Below are 23303 nucleotides of genomic sequence, written 5' to 3' on the forward strand. Positions count from 1 at the left end.
TCTAAAAACTCTGTATTGATTTTTGTTTCCCTTCACTGGAATTACTTTCCCCTTTCTTTATAAGAAAATTCAATTTTATATCAAGTGACAAAGTATGGAAATCCATTCTTTCGCTCAATATTTGTTGAGTACCTTTAAAGTACAAGAAAGATGCAGAGATGCTGGTAACTTAGGAGGGCTGTGTGATTATAGCAGGTTTTCTTAGGGCCACAGGAGAATCAAATATGTTTGAAGGCCTGGGGTATGGAGCTAGAATAGAAAAGAGAAGCAGGGGTTTCAAGAAAAAGGGAATAATGATAGGACACAGTCTCCCTTTCATCGCCCAGGAAAATTTATAACTTATTCTAACAACCGAGTAGAGCACCGTTAGAAACCACTCCTATTGGTTTGTGTGCACGCGCGACGGAGAGTATGAGTGAGAGAGCATTTGTAGCTGAGGCAGTCGCTGACCATGTTTTATGCCTTTCCTTCTTGGTCTCGGCAGATCAGCGAGACCAGGGAAGTTCTGAATTTCAGAGAGCTGGTTGGTAAAGGGTGAATATTGTTTCTTACAGGCATATGTTAGATCGGTGTTATATAAAACCTAAAAACACTCCGGCTGGGTAAGGGGAAACAGTGATGAGAAGTGAAATATGTTTTAAAAGTAATTAATATTGGGGATATGAAGGTTGAAAGTTATTGTAACAGTCCTTATTTATTGCTTCTCCCCTGTCATTGGCCGTGGAAGCTTGTCCTTTACATGCAATTTAGAAAGAGAAATCCTAAAAGGTGCCATTGGGATTGCTGTCAGGTGATTGAGAATCAACTTAGTTTCTGTATATTTTGCGCGTGTGCACACACACACACACACACACACACACACACACACACATGCACACAGTTAAAAGGAGGCAAGTCAGAGAGAAAAAATCATGCATGCCATTTAATTAGTCAGATTTCTTTTAGTTTCAAATAATTATTTTGATTCCATGCATAACCTTTGTGAATGTTTATTTTGAAAATGTGGTTTGTGAACTGGAAAGGTAGCTCTTGTTTGTTTGCCAAGGCTGAATGTAGCTTACAATCAGACAATATTCTCTTTAAGTTCAAAGAGTTTCTGTTAATTTAATGTCATGTGCCTTAAGAATAGAAAATCATACCCTGACATTTGCATATATCAAACATAGCAATTCCTGTTTGCTGAGAAGGAAGCACAGCTAATAGCAAGAATGTGAATTCAAGAGAGTTGTCAAATACTTCCTTTTTCTACAGAAAGGGGTGATGTCTCCATGGTTGGAATATCGGAGACTTCAAGTGACCAGTTATTGTTTGGAGAACATCTTGATGAAATGATCACTGATCAAAGAGGAAGCAAGAACTAATTCTCTACTGATTATTCCCATTTTGCTTTTCTTTAGCTAGTAAAAATTTTTTAAAATGCAGTTTTATTCATTGTTCCCAGGAAGGGATTACTTCTTTAAATAATCAGGGACTCTGGCGCCCCCAAGTGGTCAGGAGATCTAAACTATTATTTTACATGAGCTTTCATTTCATTTTTGTCTTCGGTTTTGTGAATTAGGCATAGCCTAGATATTCTGTTCCACATGAAGAGGGCTTGTCTAGTGGCAAAACTGAATTACGAATCAAAAACTCGAAATTTAATTATACCTCCACATCTCTACATTAACAGCGGAAGCATGGTGGTATCTGGGGTTCTGTGAAGGCCTGTCATTTGCTATGATCAGATAGACTCCAGGAATGTTAACAGTAAAAACCCAAACAAAACCAAATCTGCTAGGTCAAGGAAATTTTACCTCTAATGCTTCTAGATAGTCCATTTGATCCACCAAGAATGGATCTAAGACCTTTTACAATTAAAATTCAAAAAGAGAACTAAATGGAATAAATACTTGCTTTGAAACTAGACGTGTCTGGACTCAAATCCAGCTCATGTCCTTTGAAGTATGGAACTCCTCCACCTTAGCTCCTCCTGCAACAGGAGACTGGGAATAATCACTCTTCATGGAGCTGTTAGGAGCTTGATGTGAAGAAGGTATAGAAAATTTTGCCCTCAGATTGGTAGCAAAGGATGTTAATACAAAGAAAACTATTACTGAGAGGGGTCTTGGTTAAGGAAAGGATTTGACTAAATCACATTTTTTTCAGCTAATAGGACCACAGGTTAGCTTGACTGAAGTCTCTCAAACCATTCATTGGGTCCGTTCTCCCTGCCTAAAAAATTCCCCTAAATATCACACAATACTCATACCTACTTGTTCATTCTTCTTTTTATTTTTACAAAGCATAGCAAAATGAGTTAACAACCGACAGGTGAAGAGTTTGCGCAACAGAAGACCACCCTGACCATCTCTTGATTTTATGGGCATCAGAGGTGGGGAGGTGTTCCTTTAAAGTAATTTTGTCATAGAAGAGTCATTGGAAATGGTTCTTATGGTGGGGGAGAGGAAACACATGAAATCAACAGTTGCAGTTATTTAAAAGGACTTAAAAGCTAAACATAATATACATAATAACTCCTTTATCCTAGTACAAAAATAGTGCCAGAAACTATATATTTGTTCAAATATATTGAAAAAGGTATAAGAATACAAATAGATATTAACAGTGGCTAGTGATGATTCATAAGGTTTTCTTTTCTTAAACTGTAATAGAAATTTATATTTTCAACTATTTACACTGCTTTCAACGACATTTATTAAGACACGTTTACACAGGCTTTTGAGAAACATATGGAAAGGTGAAGTTAGCTTTAGTACTTTCTTCCTTGCTCCTGTAGGGGAGCAGAAGGGGTCCAAAACTGTGCACAATTTAACAATCTAAAAGAACTCTGAGTAATCTCTACCTGGCTAGCATATGGGAAAAAAAACAAAACAAAAACCAAACTCTATATAGTAGAATACATGACTCCTTACATAATGTGTTCTTTATGCTACCAAGAGGGTAAATGATGCATATTTATAAGAAGACAGGATATTCACTGATGGAGTCTTAGTAAGTTCCAGGTAAAGAAGGTCCTTGGAAAACTGTCTATAATACATATGTTATAGATGACAATGCAAGTGATATAATGTACCCTATATTTTCAGGTTCAGTTGGCAGGATCAGAAGCTGGTAAGTCTCTCATCTAGCCCTTTTTGCAGACTGTGGGCAACTTGAGGTCACTGCTCTATTTCCACGGCGGAGTACAGTGTCTGTCGTGTCACAGGGACTCAATAAAGGGTGGATCGTTCCATGTCTGATACTGAGCAATTCAGTTATACCACCTGATTTCAACTACACTCATTCACAGGAGACGACGGCAATTTCACCTTTTCCTCTTCTCATCTTAAAATCACTCTTGTAATCAAATCAAAATAAAAACCAAAACAACAGCACTGCTTGTGATGACCTATCAAGCATTAGGAGTAAAATCTGGTGAAAAACACAGAAAACTTGAAAATCAAATCGGAGTATGTCTAACATTTCTGCTCTGTGCTGAAAATAAAGGCACTTTACCGCTAGGCAAGAACAGATCTGTGACCAGTTTCCTCCCAGATCCCAAGATTTCCAGTGTATTTTCATACACTTTCTAATCTCAGTACTCTTATCTAATAGAAACTATTCTTCACGATTAACAAATAAGTGGTGACAACATGACTCCCCAGAGTTTGTACCTTGAGGCAAGGTACTCAAAATCTCACATTCACTTGTGATCTGCATGAGAAACCAAATAAATGTATTATCTTTTTTTCAGTCTTTGAAACAGAGGAAGTGACATGTGGGATTAGATACCGTGCTCTGCAGCCCAATATCCCACTTCTGACAGTGGTCTCCAGGGCCCATTAGGGCTGCCGTGGTGGCTGCCTTCTGTGACATCCTCCATGAAGACAGAGGCTTTGCCCAAACATAACTCCTCTAATAACACTTCTTCAGGCACACAGAGGTTAAGTGACTCACACAGGTTCACAAAGGACTGTGACTGGCAAGGGCCAATACTGCGAAAAATATAAGGCCTGGCAATTTTATAGACATCTTTTAACGACTTAGTAAAATAGTGGGCACTTTTGGGGCTGAAAATTGAAATGATATGTCATCATTCAGCTATAACTATAACAACTTTAGGAAAAAAACAGCTTCTTACTAGTAATACAGATACATTGCAGGGGAGGAAGGACTATAAATATATTTTTTCCAACTTGGGAAGATACTGGAAAAAAAAATTCACAAGAACAAAAGCTTCGATTTGTGCCCATGTACCAGATAACCTATGTATGGAATGATTTTCCTAAAAAGTAAAAATTATTTGAACCATCTAACTGGTCCTAAAGAAGTATTCTTCTTGTAAGAACTAAAACTTCCTACAATAGAACAGGCATGGTGCTACCCAACTTCTTTCAATTGCTAAACTAGTAAAGTAAAATAAACCATTATCTAAAGGAAACCAAACAATTTCTAATCTACATAGAACTTCTTGTTTGTTAAAATGGCACACATACAAAACCTCCATACATACATCTCAGTGACATATTAGATGGGTCTAAAAAACTACTAAAGTACATGATTACAGATTTTAGCGTAACTGCTAAATCACAAGGTGTATGATAAAAACGTTACTAAAGACTGCTCTTCTTTAAACGATTTTTCTATACTAAAAAATTATGTCTGCATGCATGGGTGTATACCAGTATATAGATACATTATTTTAGTGACAGCCTGTGTAATTTACACACCAGCGCCACCAAGAGGCAACTTTACAGATCTCACCTATATGACGTCAATTAAAAACTGAATAGCATCCTCAAAATACAAGTTTTACAACAATTACACATATAGCAATAAACAGTTGGTAACTTCCTAGACCAGCATTTACCACTCTAAAGTAATGGCAAGACAATTTTTTTACATGAATGTTAAGAATAAAATCATGTTATGTAAGATTCACACTCAGAATTTTAAAAACGCAATGAGGATATTGAGTTTTAGGCAGTTGAGAGAAAAAAACAATATGAATAGGAAACAATGTTTAGTGAAAGTCCTTTGAGGATGCTGCACCATGTCCCCAAGAGATTTTCTACCCAATTAGTGACTGAAACTCAGAAACTTTTTTTGGTGGTTAACAAATCAGACAAATACTTCTCTTCCTACTTTCCTTGAGTCCAAACATTTCCGCATGCTTGGAACAGATTTTCCTTTCCCGAACCAGTTGCTTGATTCAGTATCTGCTTCTCTAATGATGAATAAATATGTATTTAGGGTACACATGATCAATGGGAATCCACTCAAATGGGCTCAAATCTAAGACAATGTTAACGTTTTCTAAATGTGCTAAAAAGCTATGAAAAGTATCAACAACCTTAAGCTCAGGGTCAGCATTTAGTGCACACACCCAGACTTCTGTGATTCTGAGTTGACTAGTCCTATAAACTGAAATATGGCAGTTTCTCAGGTGCAGACTCAATACGCTTAAGTTTTATTCAGGCCTAAGCTTTCCTCCTCTCCCGCTTCTTCAATTTAATTTTTGACCCGAACATCAAGGATAGCCCCTTTCTGTTTATACAATTAAAACTATTCTCTATGCTTCCTTTGACAAAGAAAAATAATGATTCATTTTACCTTTTATCTGCAGTCGTATCTTACCTCAGGTCAGTGCTCCCATGATCACTTCTATTCTCAGTTTTCTGTCGAGACTTAAACTGTTCACTTATAAACTACGGTTTGTAAGAGAAACGATAAGGAAGTTATTTAAAAGAGGAAGTTCAATATTCAAAACACTGACTCTCAGAGGACTCTTCCAACAGAATGTTTCTCTTCACTGACCGATAGATATGGCCATTCCATTTCTGGATCACACCTATCCCTCAGTAAAGTCAAGGACCATGAAGTCCATTAAATTAGTGTCTCCTCCGAAGGTTTTCCCTGCTTTCCATCAGAGAGGGTAGACTGCAGTGATTTTATGGGTAGTGTTTGGATAGAGATATGTACTAAAATGAAAGAGTTCTCCCCTTCCTGCTCACTAACAAAAACAGCAAATCAATTAACAATACCTTTTCTTTACCATACTGCCTTCTAGTACTTGCCATTTGTTTCAGAGTTTTACTTTTTTGTTGACAAATACTATCCTTTCCCCTTAAATCCACTAGGCCAGCACTTTTCTCTATCCTATGATAGAGAAACAAAAAAGATAGGTTTTAAATGTCACATAATACATTCAATTTGCTCCTAGACTATTTTTGAGAATGAAAAGATTCCAAACATTCTTTAAAAGACTGGTAATTCAGAAAACACAAAAACAATGATTTAAACCCCCCAAGCAAAAAACAAAACCCCTAAAATTCCCCCAAAATAAAACAAAAAAATCTCAGCACAAGAATTTAACTTGCACTTTGTAGTACACAAAATATCACAAACAGAGCTTCTTATCCATGTGCTAAGAGTGAGTGAGTGGGTGTCGTTGATAATCTCAGATCAGTGGCATAAAACAAATATACAGAAAATATGGAATAGTCCCCTAAAAACATTTCATGCTGTGCCCTTAACAGTTGTGCAAAAATAAAAATACAGCAGTGGCAAAGTATACACTAAACTCGTACAGTGTATAGCAAAACTAGACATACTGCAGAATACACGGTCTGTAAACTTGAACTCGGCGTGAACAGACCGCTCAGTTCCGCTTGGCCTGGCTGCTCTCCCCATTAATCAGCATTTTCTCCTGCTGTTCTGCGAGAGCCTGCCATTTTTGCCTGTTTTTTCTGCAGCCATCCAGCAAAGGGAAACAGTCCTCTGATACATGGGTCAGGGCCTAAAGAAAGAAAAAGAAAGCAAACAACTAGAAGGCATCCAGGAAATAAGCCCCCGCCTCGGGCCTATTCCCAAGAGCCACAATCTCACACTCATTTCACCAGCGGGCTCACCACAGGGGTTTTCACAAGCTGTGTGAACAAATATGCAGGTCATTTATGACTGAGTTCTCTTAATCTGTGCAGACAAGGAGTATGTGATGAGAGAGAGAGCAGACACATACATTCCAAAGTAACCGTATTGAGTTACAATAGAGACAGATCTGTAGGGAATCCACTTCTCAGGGAAACAATACATTTTGCTTTTTGGTAGTACAGATGGCTCTCCTGAAGCGTGATCCTATCAGGAACTGCTTATTTGTGTTCTCCTATAAAACAGTTTTATACAATGTACTTAAATAGACCTGTGTCAAAGATCATAATAAAGATTAACTTATTAATGGTATTATTTACCAATTATTAGTGGCACACATATTTAGATACAAAATGTTCACTGCAGGTTTCTTTGTAATACAGAAACTCTGAAAATAACTTTAAATACCCAACAACAGGGTTAGGTATACTATGTTACTATTTTGCAGCCTTTAAAAATATCACAGAAACACACATGACATGGAAAAATATACATTATGATGTATTATGAATTACAAAAACCAAATTTGCTAAGGGGAAAAAAATTCATAAAGTATATATACTAATGTATTAACAGTAGTTGTCTGAGTAGTGGAATTCTCTTAGTTTTCTATAATGACTCTAATAAATAATAGTAAAAATACATATCAATATTACATAGAATTTAACAACAGATTCAAATGAAGTAAATCCATGTACATATATGAAATGTAGGGGGAAAAAGTTACTGAATTGTGAAATGTCTGGATTAGAAGATTCTAGGGTTTCTTTGGGTCTTGACATTCTATGATAACTCTATGATAAATGTGCTTTTCCCAAATAATTAAAACTTAAGATGGTTTCCTATATAAACTTTAAAAACAAGGATAGTGTCTACTTTCTGTACTTTGGGAATAAGCATCTAAACTAGCAAACCGGGATGTTTTAGGGAGAATATCTTTACCTAAAAAAATAAAAATCCCAAGCCAGAAGGTGTAAGGAAATGGGAACTTATATTTGTCCAGTTATCTCCTTTACATCCTCATAGAAGTTTTAATAATATTAAAGCTACACTATACAATGAGAAAAAGCTGGATAATTTTTTTCTTTATTTAGGCCTAAACTTAAAAAAGAATATGCTGACATAGAGTATGCACAGTATCCCTCCTAAAGGTAACACTGACATATAATTCTTTTTAGTATTCTCACATCAGTTTGCTAGAGTCTAGCACAGAGTAGGCACTCAGCAGATAGTCATACACTGATGAATTAAAGTTTTTGAGAAAAATCAAATGTAAAATGTGTTCTTTCTTCAATGCAAACAGCATGTTCATCAGGGGGGAAAAACAGCCTAGTGTTAATCGCTTCAATTTACTTGAGGTTTTAATTCATAACACAGTCTAAATTTAGCAAGTCTGTTTTCATATACATACCTCATAGAGTTGCAAGCAGATGGCATCTATGAACCCAACTTGCATACTTGGAATTTTGTTTTTCTTCTCCCTGTTCATTAGATCCTGAAAATACAAACACAGAAACAGACAGACAGACAGACACACACACACACACACACACACACACATCTAGTTACTTAAAGAACACAATGCAAGTTGGCCCCCAAAACATCAATCGCTTTGTTAGCTGAGAAAGGCCAGACACAAGCCTATCTGTCTCTTTCCCCCTCGGTCTCCTGCACTCTGCTGGTACTGGGCTTAGGGAGACCCTGATCCTCTCTGGCTTGTTCATCCTGGTTGGCTTTTCCCACCCTACCCATGGCATTGATCACTCGTCTAGAGTCAACCATTGACCTAGAGTCGACCACTGCTATGTATTTGGAGAACAAACAGCTTTGAATCATCTATTGATACGGAGTGGAACACCCTCAGCTTTGTGGAAGAAGCCACTGAGGCTACAGCTGATTATGATTCAATTCATGCAGAGAGCTTTCTGAAGGATAATTATGCAGATGTCATCCTGCTTATTCCCAGGAGGTCATGACTGGAGCAGCAGACGAGCCCAGCACCGGCCATGGGAAGCAACGAGTCTGTACCGAGTGCTTGTTTAAAATGAAGCAAATTCCCCATTAGCTGTGATCATCACTTTGCTACCCACCACTTTCTAAGAAGGTTCTGAGCCTTGGAATGAGCCCACCATTACATCAGAAGACCGGGAGTAGCTGTGAAAGACTAGTGAGACACAGGATGTGCCCAGCTGAGGCTAAAGGGTGAGCAGAGTGGATGGAATTATACACGGGGAGGGGGTGAGGACCATGTCCCATTTAATATGGACTCAATAAATGTTCATTTGAATTGAAAAAAAAAAAAAAAAGACTCTATGCTTCATTTTCAGGGGAAATGTACTCTAAAAGCCAGAAATGGTTTGTGAAGACTCTTACTCTTGTCTGTGAGAGCCACACTCTATGTAAAAAAAGACAGTATGTATGAAAAACCTTTAAAAATCTGTGCCCTTCAACACAGCAATTCTGGGAATTTGTCCTAACAAGGGAATGAAAACTGGCATTAGCAACAAAGACGTTTATCAAAGTGCTGCTGGTCCTAGTGAACGTTGTAGACATGACACCAAGGAAGTAGGTAAACTGTGGCTCTGTCTGTTTCATGTGATCATCATAAATAATATGCATAAGAGTATCCATTAGAATGAAAATAGCTTACGATATTGAAATAGAAAAAACAAATTACAAAAAAGTAAGTACAATATGATGGCCCCAAGAGTCTTTTTTGTCTTCTTTTATTTGCTTATGTTTTTTGTAACAAACATATGTAATTCTTTTAATAAGAAAGATGTTTTAAAAACTAAAATGAAAAGAAACTGTGTTCCTAATATCCCACAGAAAGTGTAAGAAGTCTATACTAAACAAGTGTATTTGAATAATTCCTACCAACAAGGTCTCATACTTACAGCAGGCTCTATGTTGAGTTCTTTTCTCTCTCTGTCTCCTTGGTCAAAAAATTCAGTCGCTACAAGTTCTGCTATCTGAAATAAATAACCGATTAAGTTTTGGCAATTAAAAGCATACAACTCTATAAAATAGAGACTTTGAATAAAGATAATGAAATCTATCAAAGCTAGCTTTCAACCACTTCAGTAAAAAGATAATAATAACGAGTAATAGAAATTATATTTTATTTGCTTTTAAATATGTGCCTAATCACCAAGGCTAGAGTTTATAACCTGTAATTAGGCAGAGAAAAGCAACATGTTATTTCAACTTTAGCAATCAGTGGGGGAAAGGTGGAGTGTGCCTATCTGTGAGCTATTTGTTAAGTACCTGTTATACCAGGTGCTGTGAAAAACACGGTATCAGTATAGGGGCGTACATGGTGATTGATAGATATGCCTTTTAAGTTCATTTATTTACTTTTTAAAGATTTTATTTATTTGAGAGTCAAAGAGAGAAAGAGAGAGAGTGAGAGAGAATATGAGAGGGGGGAGGGTCAAAGGGAGAAGCAGTGATGCGGGACTCCATCCTGTGACCCCAGGATCACGACCTGAGATGAAGGCAGTCACTTAACCAACTGAGCCACCCAGGCGCCCTAAATTTATCTTAATCTACATGTTCCTCCTCTTTTCAAAAATTGTCCTTATCATTTTTGTTGTTGTCGTTAGGTAAACTGGGTTGTTTATCCTGCAGTTCTCCTCTATGTGGATTTTGCTGATTGCATTCCCATTATGTCATTTCATGTTCCTCTGTGCCCTGTATTTCCACACACTGCTAATAAGATCTAGACACTTGATTAGATTATTATTATTATTTTTTTTTTTGGCTGCTTCATAGGCATTGCTGTGTACCTCCATCAGGGGCCATATAAAGCCTGGCTGCCTCTCTTTTTGTAATATTAGACACCAGGAATGATCTTTGTCTAGATCCACTACTTTAGGGGCTAAAAAAGGTGATATTCAAAGCGATCATTTCTTTTTCTTTTATTAGTTGAAGTACAATAAAAAGAAAGTTCCCCATATCAATTACTTAGTTACTCTAAAGCACGATTCATATAAGAAAAGCAGGAGAAATGCTTTTTTCCACTTTAATTGCCATTTGAAAAAAAGCAACTTGGTTTCCAAGCAACTATCAAGGATGACCAGGGAAGGTTTCGTTTTATTATTTTTATTACTAATTCGAACTTTTAGATTGAAACATATTTAATGGATTTCAATCCTTATTGATGCTCAGATTGTCCCATCTCAGCCAGTGGGAACTTATTAAGTTGGCTTCTCTGTTCTTTTGAAAAACCCTACCAGTCTTTAATAGCTTCCCTGCTTTCTGATACAATAAGATGTTCTAGGCTCATTCTGTTCATGTCCTGCTTTAGAACTGCTATCAGCTGTTTCTTTTCAGAGCCCTTGTTCCTTTAAATTGAAGTACTTAGAAACCTCAATATGGGCACAAGGTTGGTCATTATTTTTAAACCCTTTTAGAGGATGGAGCTAGGACACAACAGAAGTCCATACAACATTTCAATTCAAATTCAGAACTACACCATTTCTGCCCAACCTTAACCACGTTTATCTTTCTACTTACACTGATGATCCCAGCTCTCAACACCACCAACACAGTATTTTTTATTTGCTTTTATCCCACATCATCTAAAGCAGTGATTGAGTATCTATGCAAAATCACCACTAATAATAAGATTACTAAAAACAGTTTAAAGCTTTTTTTTGGTAATTCCTTTTTGTTTTTAGGGTACACCCCACTACAGATTCATGGTCAAAGTATTGTTTTAATATCACTTGGAATGAAATAGTTCCCTTCATGTATGGTTTTGCAACCAAAATCAGGCTTGTTTCACTTACTTTCAAGGCTTATGGATACTTAAAATTCAATTTTATAATTTTAGAAATGATTTAAACCGTTCCAAAGTTTAATCTACAAAACTAGTACACTCAGCAACTCTAGCTTCCATTTCTGTTCCCTAAGTGCTATTTCCTCCTTCCCTTATAGGGAATCATTAACTTTTTTGTAGTTAATCCTGGGTTTTTAAAATATGAAGCAAATATGTACATATATTCATATTTTACCCTCTTCTTAGATAAATGGTAGAGTACAATATACTTTTTTCTATACCTTGCTTTTTTCACTTAAAAATACATTCTTGTAATCGCTCTGTAGCAGTATACAGATACTCCCCCATTTCTTTTTACAGTTGCACAGAACTCATTGTGTAAATGTGCTATAAATTATTCAGTCAGTACCCTACTGATGAATATTTGGGTTACTTCCGGTCTTTGCCATTACAAATAGTACTAAAGTGTGTAGCCTTGTATAAATATCTTTTTATATTCTTTCCAGTATATCTTTGGGATAAGATGCCTAGAAGTAATGGTAAATGAATATATTTATAAGCTTCCAAAGAGCTACAGTATTTTGCATTCCTGTTTTCCCTCAACTTCCCCAACAGAATATCTCGTGAAGTCTTTGGATTTTGCCAACTGGATAAGTAAGAAATAGTATCTCAGTGTTTGTTTGTTTTTAAATGAAGTAGAATTTACATACTTTGAATCGCACAGTTCATGAGTTCACTGTATTGACGAATGCATATAACCATGTAATAAATACCCCATCCAAGATACAGAATACTTCTATCACTTCTATGACCCTTCTCAGTGATTTCCTGCCCCTTCTTTCCTCTCTCCCGTCACAATCACTATTTTATTTCTTTCCCCAGAGATTAGTTTGCCTAGTCTAGAACTTCATAGAAATGGAGTCACAGAACGTATTCTTTTGCGTCTGGCTTCTTTTGCTCTGTATGGTGTTTATGAGACTCATCGTGTTGTCACATGTATCAATGGTGAGTTTCTTTTTACTGCTGAGCAGTACTCCACTGTATCAGTGGAAACACTACAGGAATAAATATTACACTACATAAGGAATATGTAAGGAATAAGGAATATACTACAATATTAAGTAGTTCATACAACAACTTGTATGAGTTATATGGAATACACTACAGTATGTTTAGCTATCCTCCTGCTGATTGACGTTTGGGTTGTTTCTAGTCCTGACCACAGTAATCTCCCTTATCCACAGTTTTGCTTTCCATGGTTTCAAACTCCGGTCCAGAAGCAGACGATCCTCCCACTGATATATGGTCAGAAGCCAACAGAAGCCTAACGCTCCATCCCAATGCCTGTATCATCCACCCCACTACCTCTCCACTTTATCATCTCCCATCATCACGAAGAGGAGGAGGGAGAGTGGAATATAATAAGAGAGAGAGACCCCACATTCACATAACTTCTATTATAGTCTACTGTTAGAATTGTTCTATTTTATTATTAGTTATTGTTGTTAATCTCTTACTGTCCTTAATTTATAAATTAAACTTTACCATAGTGATGTATACATAGGAAAAAACATAGTATATAGAAGGGTTCAGTCCTATCTGTGGTTTCAGGCATCCACTGGGAGTCTTGGAACGTGTCTGCCATATATAATACTACCATATTAGGAATGGAACTGTTATGAGATTCTTTTTTTTTTTTTTTTAAAGATTTTATTTATTTCTTTGACAGAGAGAGACAGCAAGAGAGGGAACACAAGCACGGGAGAGTGAGAGAGAGAGAGAAGCAGGCTTCCTGTTGAACAGGGAGCTCGACACCAGCTTGATCCCAGGACTCTGCGATCAGGACCTGAGCTGAAGGCAGACACTTAAGGACTGAGCCACCCAGGTGCCCCCTGTTATGAGATTCTATACAAGCTTTTCTGTGTCAAGTTTATTTGTAGTTCTTATGAATGAAGTTCTGAGGACCTCTGCAAATGAGTAAGAACCATTCACATTCCATCAACTTTTTGTTCAAAATTTTGGCCCATTTTTCTGAAGGATTGTTGTCATTTTTCTTCTCTATTTTTATGAGTTCTTTAATATTGGGGTATTAAATATAAAATGTAAGTTGTAAATATTTTTATCAGTTTCTCATTTACTTTTACGTTGCTTACAGTGCCTTTTGCCATGCAAAAGTTTGCTTTTTAAAAAATTTTTATGTAATCAAGTTTATCAATTTTTCCATTGTTTCTACATGTTGAGCCATAGTTAGGTAAGTTTTCTTACTCCTAAGTTATGGAAGAATCCACAGATATTTTTATTTAGTACTTCTATGGTTTAATTCTCTACATTGAACTCTATGCTCCATTTGGAATGTAAGTATGCAAAGTACATCCAATTTTGTCTTTTGGCATCTGGTTATGGAAGATGGGAAAGTCACCCTAAGATTATTTCATAAAAAGTCTCTCTCTTCCCCCAGTTATTTGAAATGCTATCTTTATTATACACTAAATGTTCTATGCAATTCTCAATGCTCTATTGTGTTCCACTGGTCTATCACCAATACCAAACTATTTTAATTAGAGGCTTTAAGTTTTTGTTTTTATGTCTGGACCCCCAACCTCATGGTTCTACCTTTCTGGGATCTGATTAAGCTGAAAGGATAAATGAAAAGACAAATTCTTCCCTCTTCCACCGTCTTCCCTATTTGGAAATGGGCAGATAGTCCCATTTATTACAGAGCAGGACAGTCCATGAAGACCATCTTTCTTGAGTGCTTACAGCACGTCGGAAGCTATGGTGCCTGCAGAGTCCATTTCTAATCTTGTTTTCTCAGCATTTGTGTTTTATGAGATGAACCTGTCACTGGCCTCCATGACTGTGCAGCTCAGAGCCCAGCCCTGACCAGCAGCAGACTGTCAACAGTCTCGAGTAGTGCACTTAGGATTAAAAACCAAAAGCACGGTATCTGCAGCACTGTATGTACAGCCGTCCCTTGTCTGAGCCCAGGGCCGTTACTGCCTCTAAGAAATGTTATGGCAGTTATTTAGAGAGAAGGATATATTTCTAGCCTCCCAGCCACAGGCCCTGATCACATCCTTCCTGACACCTTCTATCAACATTTCCTATATTTATAAGCCCCAGGACATGTTTAAGTTCTACTCATTAATGCCTACTTGGAGCGGAGGTATAGCCTGGAAGGCTAACCATAAAGAAAAATCATAAAAAGAAAAATAATTTGCTGCTTCTGTTTTTCAAGGTTATTAAAAAAATGTGCTAAAAACATTCCCAAGGGAGCCAGAAGTACTGGAATTAAAGATTATCAACAGCTGGATTTTTGCTGTGTTAATACAGGTGCTCTCTCTCTTACTGTATCTTAGAAATATTAGTACATGCTAAGGAAACTTCTAAAAAAGAAAACCTGGTTATGTCCAATTATCTGCTTTTAATACCACTTAAAAATTAGATAAAATACCACAAATACTCCCGAAGCTACTTTTAGAATACAGACTTTTCTTCCTTTGACTTTTTAATCCCTGCGTTTACTATCAGCAAGCAACATACCCGTTGTTGAATAGGCCAAGGTTTGGTAATGGCAGAGAGATCGCAAGCTGTCATCAGCATCGCTCTGTTAAGGGAAAAAAGAAGCACAAGGCTACAAGGCTACGATTTACTTTTTTTTTTTTTTTAATTGAATTTAATTTTTTTTAGTGTTCCAGGATTCCTTGTTTATGTACCACACCCAATGCTCCATGCAATACATGCCCTCCATAATACGAACCACCAGGCTCACCCAACCCCCCCTCTAAAACCCTCAGTTTGTTTCTCAGAGTCCACAGTCTCTCATGGTTTTCCTCCCCCTCCTTTTTATGCAAATATATATGCTTGGTAAATAGTTACTGGTAAAAAGTTTAAATTTAAACCCCCCCTAACCTATGTAGGATGGCTGCTTATAAAGACTAAAGAAACAGAAAAAATTTTTCTAAAGTTTGATTGATTCAGCAACAGCATTGTGTCACGGTTTTGGCTGTCCACTAAACTATTGGGATTTGCCCTGAAACTGCCTCCTTTCGCTCCAGATTGGCACAGGGAGAGAAATTACTAACCTTGGGCAAATGCTTGCCTGCTGTTACTATTTTTTTTCACCTTGGTATCCCATTCTCAGTGACACTAAGATGAAAACACATTGTCCACTAGTAAGTAATTTGCCATTAAAGGGTAACATCAGATATTCTATTGATAGAAGTTCTAGGAGAGCAAGAATGATGGTGGGTCATCCCAATGCTGACCTCAGCATATGAAGTGACTTCTTTCTGTGTGAAAAGCTCTGACTTAAACAGTATCTGCCAGAGAAAGGGGGAAATGAGAGGACAGTGCTCTTTTGTCTTTCTGTGGTTGAGAGAAGCGAAAGTCATGCTGGGCTCTGGTGTCGATACAAGGTGCTCTAGAAACCCAGTAGCATAACTGTCATTATGACAATGGCTCTGTACTTAGTGCAATGTTTCCCATCTTGGAGCCAGAGGCATGTCTGTAATAATTTCGTTTGAATGAAGAGGCAGAAAGGCCATCACTGTAATACAGAAACACTTGCGGTAAAGGGCTGTATCCCTCATCCCTGCAGGGAAACCCAACCTAAAAGCACGTTCTCCCTTAAATTTGTGAGGCAAAAAGGAAGTGGTTTGCTGCAGCTACTCAACCTCTTCCACCAACTCTCTTGGAGAAGTGGGTGCAGGAGAGATATCTGCAATCACTATAAACCCGCTGTCATGCAGGATTTCGGTGCTCATCAGTATAAACTGTCTGCCCCAGAGAAGACTATACCCCTCAGTGAGCTTCACTAAAATCTGAAAAATGGGTGCTCATGGGACATTGTGTTCTAGAAATGGGAGCTCTTCTCCGCAAGCGCGTAGGACCTGGCAGTGGGAGCAGCTGAAGACTTGGAACTGCCTTTGGATTTCTTTTTTGTTATTGGGACAAACTGTTCACTAACTACAGTAGCATGTCTATACTTTTTTTTTTAATTTTTAATTTTTTTATTTTTAAGTAATCTCTACACTCAATGTGGGGCTTGAACTTATAAGCCCAAGATCAAGAGGCATGTTCTACCGACTGAGCCAGCCAGGCGCCCCTACAGGTCTCTACTTTTCTAAGGAACTGTTATGAAAAACATTTTGAGACTAAGAAGTCAAGCATGATTGCGCAGAACAGAACAGACAAGCTGGGCATTTGTGCGTTGTTTCCTTAAAATTTGCATCTTCTTTTGCATGCTAAGTAGTATCAATCCATTTAAAGAAATGGTGATTTCAAAATTATGATAGAACTCTCCTAGGTGTTCTGAGTCATTCTTTTCTCTATGATTGACCGCCTGTTCTTTGTGATGGACCCGGTTCTTGCCGTGGCAAAGGTAGGAATGCTAACACCGAAGGGATGGTCTCTGCAGCTAGAAGGGAAGGACAGGTGTACAGGGGAGGGAAATGGAAATCTTGACGTTCTGACTGTGCTACTCTGCCATCACTCAAGAGAAGTGAACACTTCACAGCGACCTTCTTGCTCCCACAGTCTTTGAGATGCTATTTTCAGCTATTCCATTCCAAACAATTGGGAATATGAGCAAGGGAACCTTTACAGCTTTGTATTGATATTCTACCACATTTTAAAGGTCCTTCTAGGACAAAGGAGTGATTTATTCACTTGTATTGGCAAATGCATTTCTTTTCAAATAAATATTCATATTCAGCCCTTTATATAACACTCTAGAGAATTCTAACAACCTCTAAGATCATCACATTGTAACAAATAATTGCAATAAAATCTGATAGTGATAAAATTAATTGGGTAACAAGACTTCAGCTTTAAGGACAGGAAACCTACTTACAAAAACAATTCTTTTTGATGAGGATCTTCTAAGTTGAATTGATTTTTTCTTATAAGTTCAAAAAATTCTCCTCGTCTCCTTGAAAATAAAGAAAAACATTTGGTAGTTATGATGAGTCCCCAGGCTCTTATTTCTTTGGTTGACAAAGACCCACAGAGTAAATTTTTTTGGAAAAAAAATCTCTAAATTTTTTCCCCCACCTTAGAATCCAATATAGAAGTCATCATTTAAGAAACTAAAAATATCGGGGTGCCTGGGTGGCTCACTGGGTTAAAACCTCTGCCTTTGGCTCAGGTCATGATCCCAGGGTCCTAGGATTGAGCCCAGCATTGGGCTCTCTGCTCAGCAGGGGAGCCTGCTTCCTCCTCTCTCTCTGCCTGCCTCTCTGCCTACTTATGATCTCTGTCTGTTAAATAAGTACATAAAATCTTTTAAAATAAATAAATAAGAATTAAAATTAAAAAAAAAAAACCTAAAAATATCTCACTCTCCTCCCTTCTACCATTTTCTTTGGGTAAAAGATTATTTTAAAATTGAAATTATTTTCAAATTATTATTTCACTATGGCTCACAAATAATGGTCATTTCAATTCTTAAATATGATCTTTAGAAAATGAAACAAATATGAGTTCAAAATTTGATGCCAAGAATGACTTAAGAAATTTTAAGGGTATGGCATAATCAGATCTATATGGCTTCGGTTTAATTTCATTTATCTTACACATTATGGTATAGAGTAGAAAAATGTTCATAATTACTCTATATCCTATACTCAGTATAAAGTAGCAAAGGTCTTCTGAAGCAAAGACCAAATAAAGTGTACACTGATATTCACTCAGTGTCGAGTGATACCTCCTCTGTGCCCAGCACTTGTTAAGCATGTTGGGAAGTTATAAGGCATGAGCCCTTCTGATTGTGTTTAATATCTAGTCGGAGACACAAAACAAATGTAAGAAACACTTATATAGCAAAACGGACTGTATGTGATTAGAGTATCAAAAATGGAAAATAGGTTTCATTCAGGTTCAGAGGCAAGACCCATGTGGCCTGGAAAGGCTGGGAAGTCTTTGTGGTTACAGAAATTTTTAAATTCTTCATAATCTGATAATCTTTGTTCTGCAGTCATTTTAAATAAACTGAAGTTTGCTGTCTTCTCTTTCATCCTGATTAACTTTCAAGTGCTCCAAAATCCAATGACCCAGACCCTTTTAGATGCTGTTACTTTTAAATGTACAAGAGTGGGTGTCTGGTATGTGATTTTGTGTGTCTGTTCTGTTTTTACTTCTCATCAGAGTGGTTAAAGCCATGGGTGTGAATCTTTGTGTAGAGGGAGAGAGCACTGTGCTTCAAGGAAATCCCCTGAGTGTGACCTCCAGACTCCTCTCCCCTCACTCCTACACATGCAGCAAAGATCTCAGTCTGCATGTGGGAAACCGGCCTGCCCGAAGGCAGCAAAGGCTTTTCTCGCTTTTAGAAAGGCAGTTTAATTATAGGTAAATGCATACATGCATGACAAATATTACTCTAATGCCCACTTTAATTTTTGAGTCTGTGACTTCACTAACTAAAGTTCTATATTAATACTCTTCTGCCAGGATCAAATAAAAAGAAACAAGATTTATTCGTCTGGCACTTAGCTCCTTTTCCTGCCCACCTCGGCTTAGATGACAGTGTAAAGGAGCTGTAACACGGTCAGAAGCTGCAGGGGGGCAGTGAAGAAAGGAGCAAAAGCAAACAGACTATATCATCTTTAGGTTGCACAACCTAGCTTGGTATGACCTGGGTATGATAATTTACTTTGTACATCACTTCAGAGACATAGCAGTAGATCAACAGCACAAATAACTGTATTCTGGAACTTGTAGCATTAAGTGATAAGTCAAAGAAATAGCCTTTTCTGGCTTCCTTTAGGAAACTGCTTCATAGTTTGAAAAACAAGACATTTGACTCGCCAGGACATTTGTCTTTATAATCTAAAAATTTGCCAACATGCATTTTAAAAGTTTGAAACAGTGCAAACACTTCCAAGACCTATTTATCGCAGAATATTTCTTAGGACTTACTTAATGTACAGTGCTAGGTCTGTAGCTAAAATAGCTTGCTTGATCATTTTCAGCGTGGTTTTATATTCTTCAATGGAGAGGCCACTGAGGATCTGGTTGCCCTTTATAAAAAGAAAACCATCATTAGCACTCCACCTGGAGAAAGGGCTCACAAGAACAAAATCTGAAGATAGAGTGACGTATCTTAAACACATGCCCAGTGTTCTGAACTCATGAATACAGAGGACAGCTGCTTACTTCAGAGTAAATGCCATGAAAGGACGTTTGCCCTCTATGCTCCCACCTCCACCACCTTGTCCAAGAAGAAAAGACAGCTTCATAATGGTTCATCTGCCTACACATGTATGTCTTTCCAAATCTTATACCCCTTGGGCCTTGGGCAAGGCCTGAAATCTAATAACTCTACATCTTTGACCTTTGGGCAGGTGAATTGCTGTAACAGCAAGAGAAACCTTTGAAAAATCAAAGCCATGTTAATGGACATGAAGAATGGAGTAGTGAAACTTTTAAACAATTGATTATTAAAGAAATCAGTTCTCTGTGGCTTTTGTAATAAATCCAAAAACACTTTTTGGGTGCAAAGTTATATAATTTAACTTAATCAATGTCGAGAACACTGTGTATTCTTTAGGAACACGCTGATACAGATGGGTACAGGACATGAGCCAAAGGTGCGCTTACTGGTGATAAAAAGCAAACATGGGTTAAAACATCTATAAGAAATATTGAAAAGCTGGCTAATCCAGCTGTAAATAATGGAACATTTTTGCCATATAACCATTTTTTAAAATTTCTTATCTGTAATTTAAAGCATAGTAGTTCTCTCATCTTGAACTACAGAAAACATTCCTTGGGTACTCAGCATATCTTCAAAACAGTATCTGTAAATTAAGTGAGATGTGCTTCCTAAATAGCAGGTCCAATGGAAAAAAAAAAAAAAAAGACCCAGAAGTGTAGGAATGATATCTGGAGGCAAAGGATATGTTCTAAAGACAGGGAAATTGCTGAGTGCGGCAGGCAACACTGGTTTGAGGGTAACTAGATGCCAACACTGTGGTGTGTATCTAATTAATGAACCTGTGATTGTAACCATGCACACTGTTTTTAACTATGAAGTCATTTTAGATTCTAGGCCAGAAAGAAAACTATTTAGAAAATAACTTCTGGGGCGCCTGGGTGGCTCAGTGGGTTAAGCCGCTGCCTTCGGCTCAGGTCATGATCTCAGGGTCCTGGGATCGAGTCCCGCATCGGGCTCTCTGCTCAGCAGGGAGCCTGCTTCCCTCTCTCTCTCTCTCTCTGCCTGCCTCTCTGTCTACTTGTGATCTCTCTCTGTCAAATAAATAAATAAAATCTTTAAAAAAAAAAAAAAAAGAAAAGAACTCCTGCTACTTTTATTTAACATAAAACAACTTCAAGTGGAAAAGGAAGTATCTTTTGACGTTATGTTTTTATTTTCCATTCCCGAAAACAGTGACCATGAGTTCTTATGTTTTGGTGCTTACAAAGACAGAATATACACATGGTCTTAAAACATACTACTTAGTAAGCTATGTTATTGAATGACATGGGTACCTCTGATAGGGATACTGTTAAATATGCTTTAGGAAAAGGTTAGCATATTTTCTTTCTTTAAAACTGAACGGGATATTGAAATAAAAGTTTTATATTTTTAAATAAGGCACATAGATAGCAAACCCCAAGGAAAGTACAGATGCTTCTACTACCACACAATATGTGATTCCTGAAAAGTCTCTGTTCTGAAACCCTACACACTAAAAATGATATGGTTTGTGGGACAAATCGTGTTGGGGCAGCTTTGGTGGGCACTGAAGGAAGAGCAGCCTCCTCCGAGCCCAAAGCCAGTGTCCAAAGCAAAAGAGCAATGCCTTAGGTGCAAGTGACCTTGTCAACCTTCTTAATATAGGACAGAAAGGGTGCATGAGCAAAAGCCAAGGGGAGGGATTTTTTTTTTTTTTTTTTTTTGCTTTCTTGCTGAAGGTCAAAATTCAACTTCCATAATTGCGGTACCGTACTCAAGGGAATGTGTGTAGGGAAGAATACAACCTGTACACTTATGCTAATGTCATTTAAGCACCAACCACACATGAACTAATTCATATTAAACAATCACATACTTTAGCAATCTGTATGAGACTGTATGCAGAATCTATAATGAGGTTGCTGATCTGGTTGTGTAACTCTTTACCCCTCATCCACACTGAGATGTTTAGGGAGAGGTGTGATCATGTTCCCTGTCACCTCAGGTAAGAGAGGAGCATGAAGTCCCTACATATGTCCCCTGTAGCCTAGTGGGAGTGGGAGGGCCCGCAGTGGTCTCATGTCTAATTCCTGTCCGGAAAATCTAAAAGGCAAGACACAAGTTAACTAGCCACATTGACTTTGGCAGTAAAGGAAAGCTTACTACTATATGGGACGGCTTGCATTCTCCGAGTTTTGGAGGCGGGGGTTCATTTCCACCCTGTCCTTTTCAAGAGGGCCACAAAGAAGGCTAAAGAACCTTCGCAGAAAGGTTCTCAAAGTGAGTGATCTGACTTCAGGAGCTGAGGAAGGAGCCATACATAGAGCAGACAGAGATGACCATTCACATTAAAGAAACATCTGGTAGAAAAACCCCACAATAAGGGAGCCTGGCAGGAATCATGAACTTGCCCACAAGAAAATAACTTGGTTTAAACACCTACCAGACCCAAAGAGTGAGACATTCCTAACAGTACCAGTCTATTGAGAAGGTTCTTGCCCCTCTTCTTACTCATTCCCCCTTCCTACTCTCCAAGTCTGGAGGGATAGGAAACTACATGGGGTTTAGGAATGGGGAAGGAGTTAGAAATAACATAAGGTAGGGATGAAAGAAGCCAACCAGAGCAGGAAGGGGAGAGCCTGAAGACTTTAAACCAAATCCAGAATCCGGACTTACACAGGACTAGACATTTTGGTTTCTTTTTTCTTTTTCTTTTTTTTAAGAGACAGGGTCTGGCTACATGTTGCACTCAGGCTGGAGTGCAGTGGCTATTCACCGGTGCAATCCCACTACTAATCAGCACGGGAGTTTTGACCTGCTCTGTTTCCAACCTGGGCCGGTTCACCCCTCCTTAGGCAACCTGGTGGTCCCCCGCTCCCGGGAGGACCATATTGATGCTGAACTTAGTGTGGACACCCGATCGGCATAGTGCACTATAGCCCAGAACTCCTGGGCTCAAGTGATCCTCCTGCCTCAGAGTGCCAAGTAGCTGGGACTACAGGCGTGGGCCGCCACGCCCGGTGATATTTTGGTTTCTAAATTGAGACCTGTATACTATAGTTTGGGACTTAAGGTAATTAGAAGGCTTTTACTAAAAAAGAATGACCAGAAAATGTGGCGCCTGGGTGGCTCAGTCAGTTGAGTGTCCGACTCTTGATTTTGGTTCAGGTCACGACCTTGGGATCATGGGATCACAGGCTCAAGCCCTGCATCAGGCTGGCACTGGGCATGGAGTCTGCTTGAGATTCTCTCTCCCTCTGTACCCACCCCCTGTCTCTCTCGAAAGAAAAGGAAAGGAAAGAAAAGATAAGAAGAAAGAATGACCAGAAAAGTTATGGACCTCCTAAGTTTTGTTCTAGGGCTCAGAGAAGAGCTAGTCCCAGCGAGAAAGCATAAAAAGATGGAGGTAAAACTGCTTTAAGATTATATACCATG

The 23303-nt window shown here is 38.1% G+C and overlaps 1 protein-coding gene across 4 annotated transcripts in view; it reads right to left on the minus strand.

Moving 5' to 3' along the window:
- Positions 1-2249: 2249 nt before the first annotated feature.
- PDE5A (phosphodiesterase 5A) overlaps positions 2250-23303 on the minus strand; it is a 149920-nt gene continuing 128866 nt past the window's right edge. For all 4 annotated transcript variants that reach the window (XM_047718327.1, XM_047718329.1, XM_047718328.1 and 1 more), the window contains exons 16-21: positions 19610-19710; positions 17547-17624; positions 15236-15299; positions 9807-9881; positions 8321-8404; positions 2250-6778 (exon numbers count right to left, since the gene is read on the minus strand). In XM_047718327.1, coding sequence (XP_047574283.1) covers positions 6641-6778; positions 8321-8404; positions 9807-9881; positions 15236-15299; positions 17547-17624; positions 19610-19710 — 540 coding nt within the window. In that variant the 3' untranslated portion in view covers positions 2250-6640. The remainder of the gene's footprint in view (positions 6779-8320; positions 8405-9806; positions 9882-15235; positions 15300-17546; positions 17625-19609; positions 19711-23303) is intronic.

The sequence above is a fragment of the Lutra lutra genome, chromosome 2 (assembly GCF_902655055.1).
Source record: "Lutra lutra chromosome 2, mLutLut1.2, whole genome shotgun sequence".
Taxonomy (NCBI): domain Eukaryota; kingdom Metazoa; phylum Chordata; class Mammalia; order Carnivora; family Mustelidae; genus Lutra; species Lutra lutra.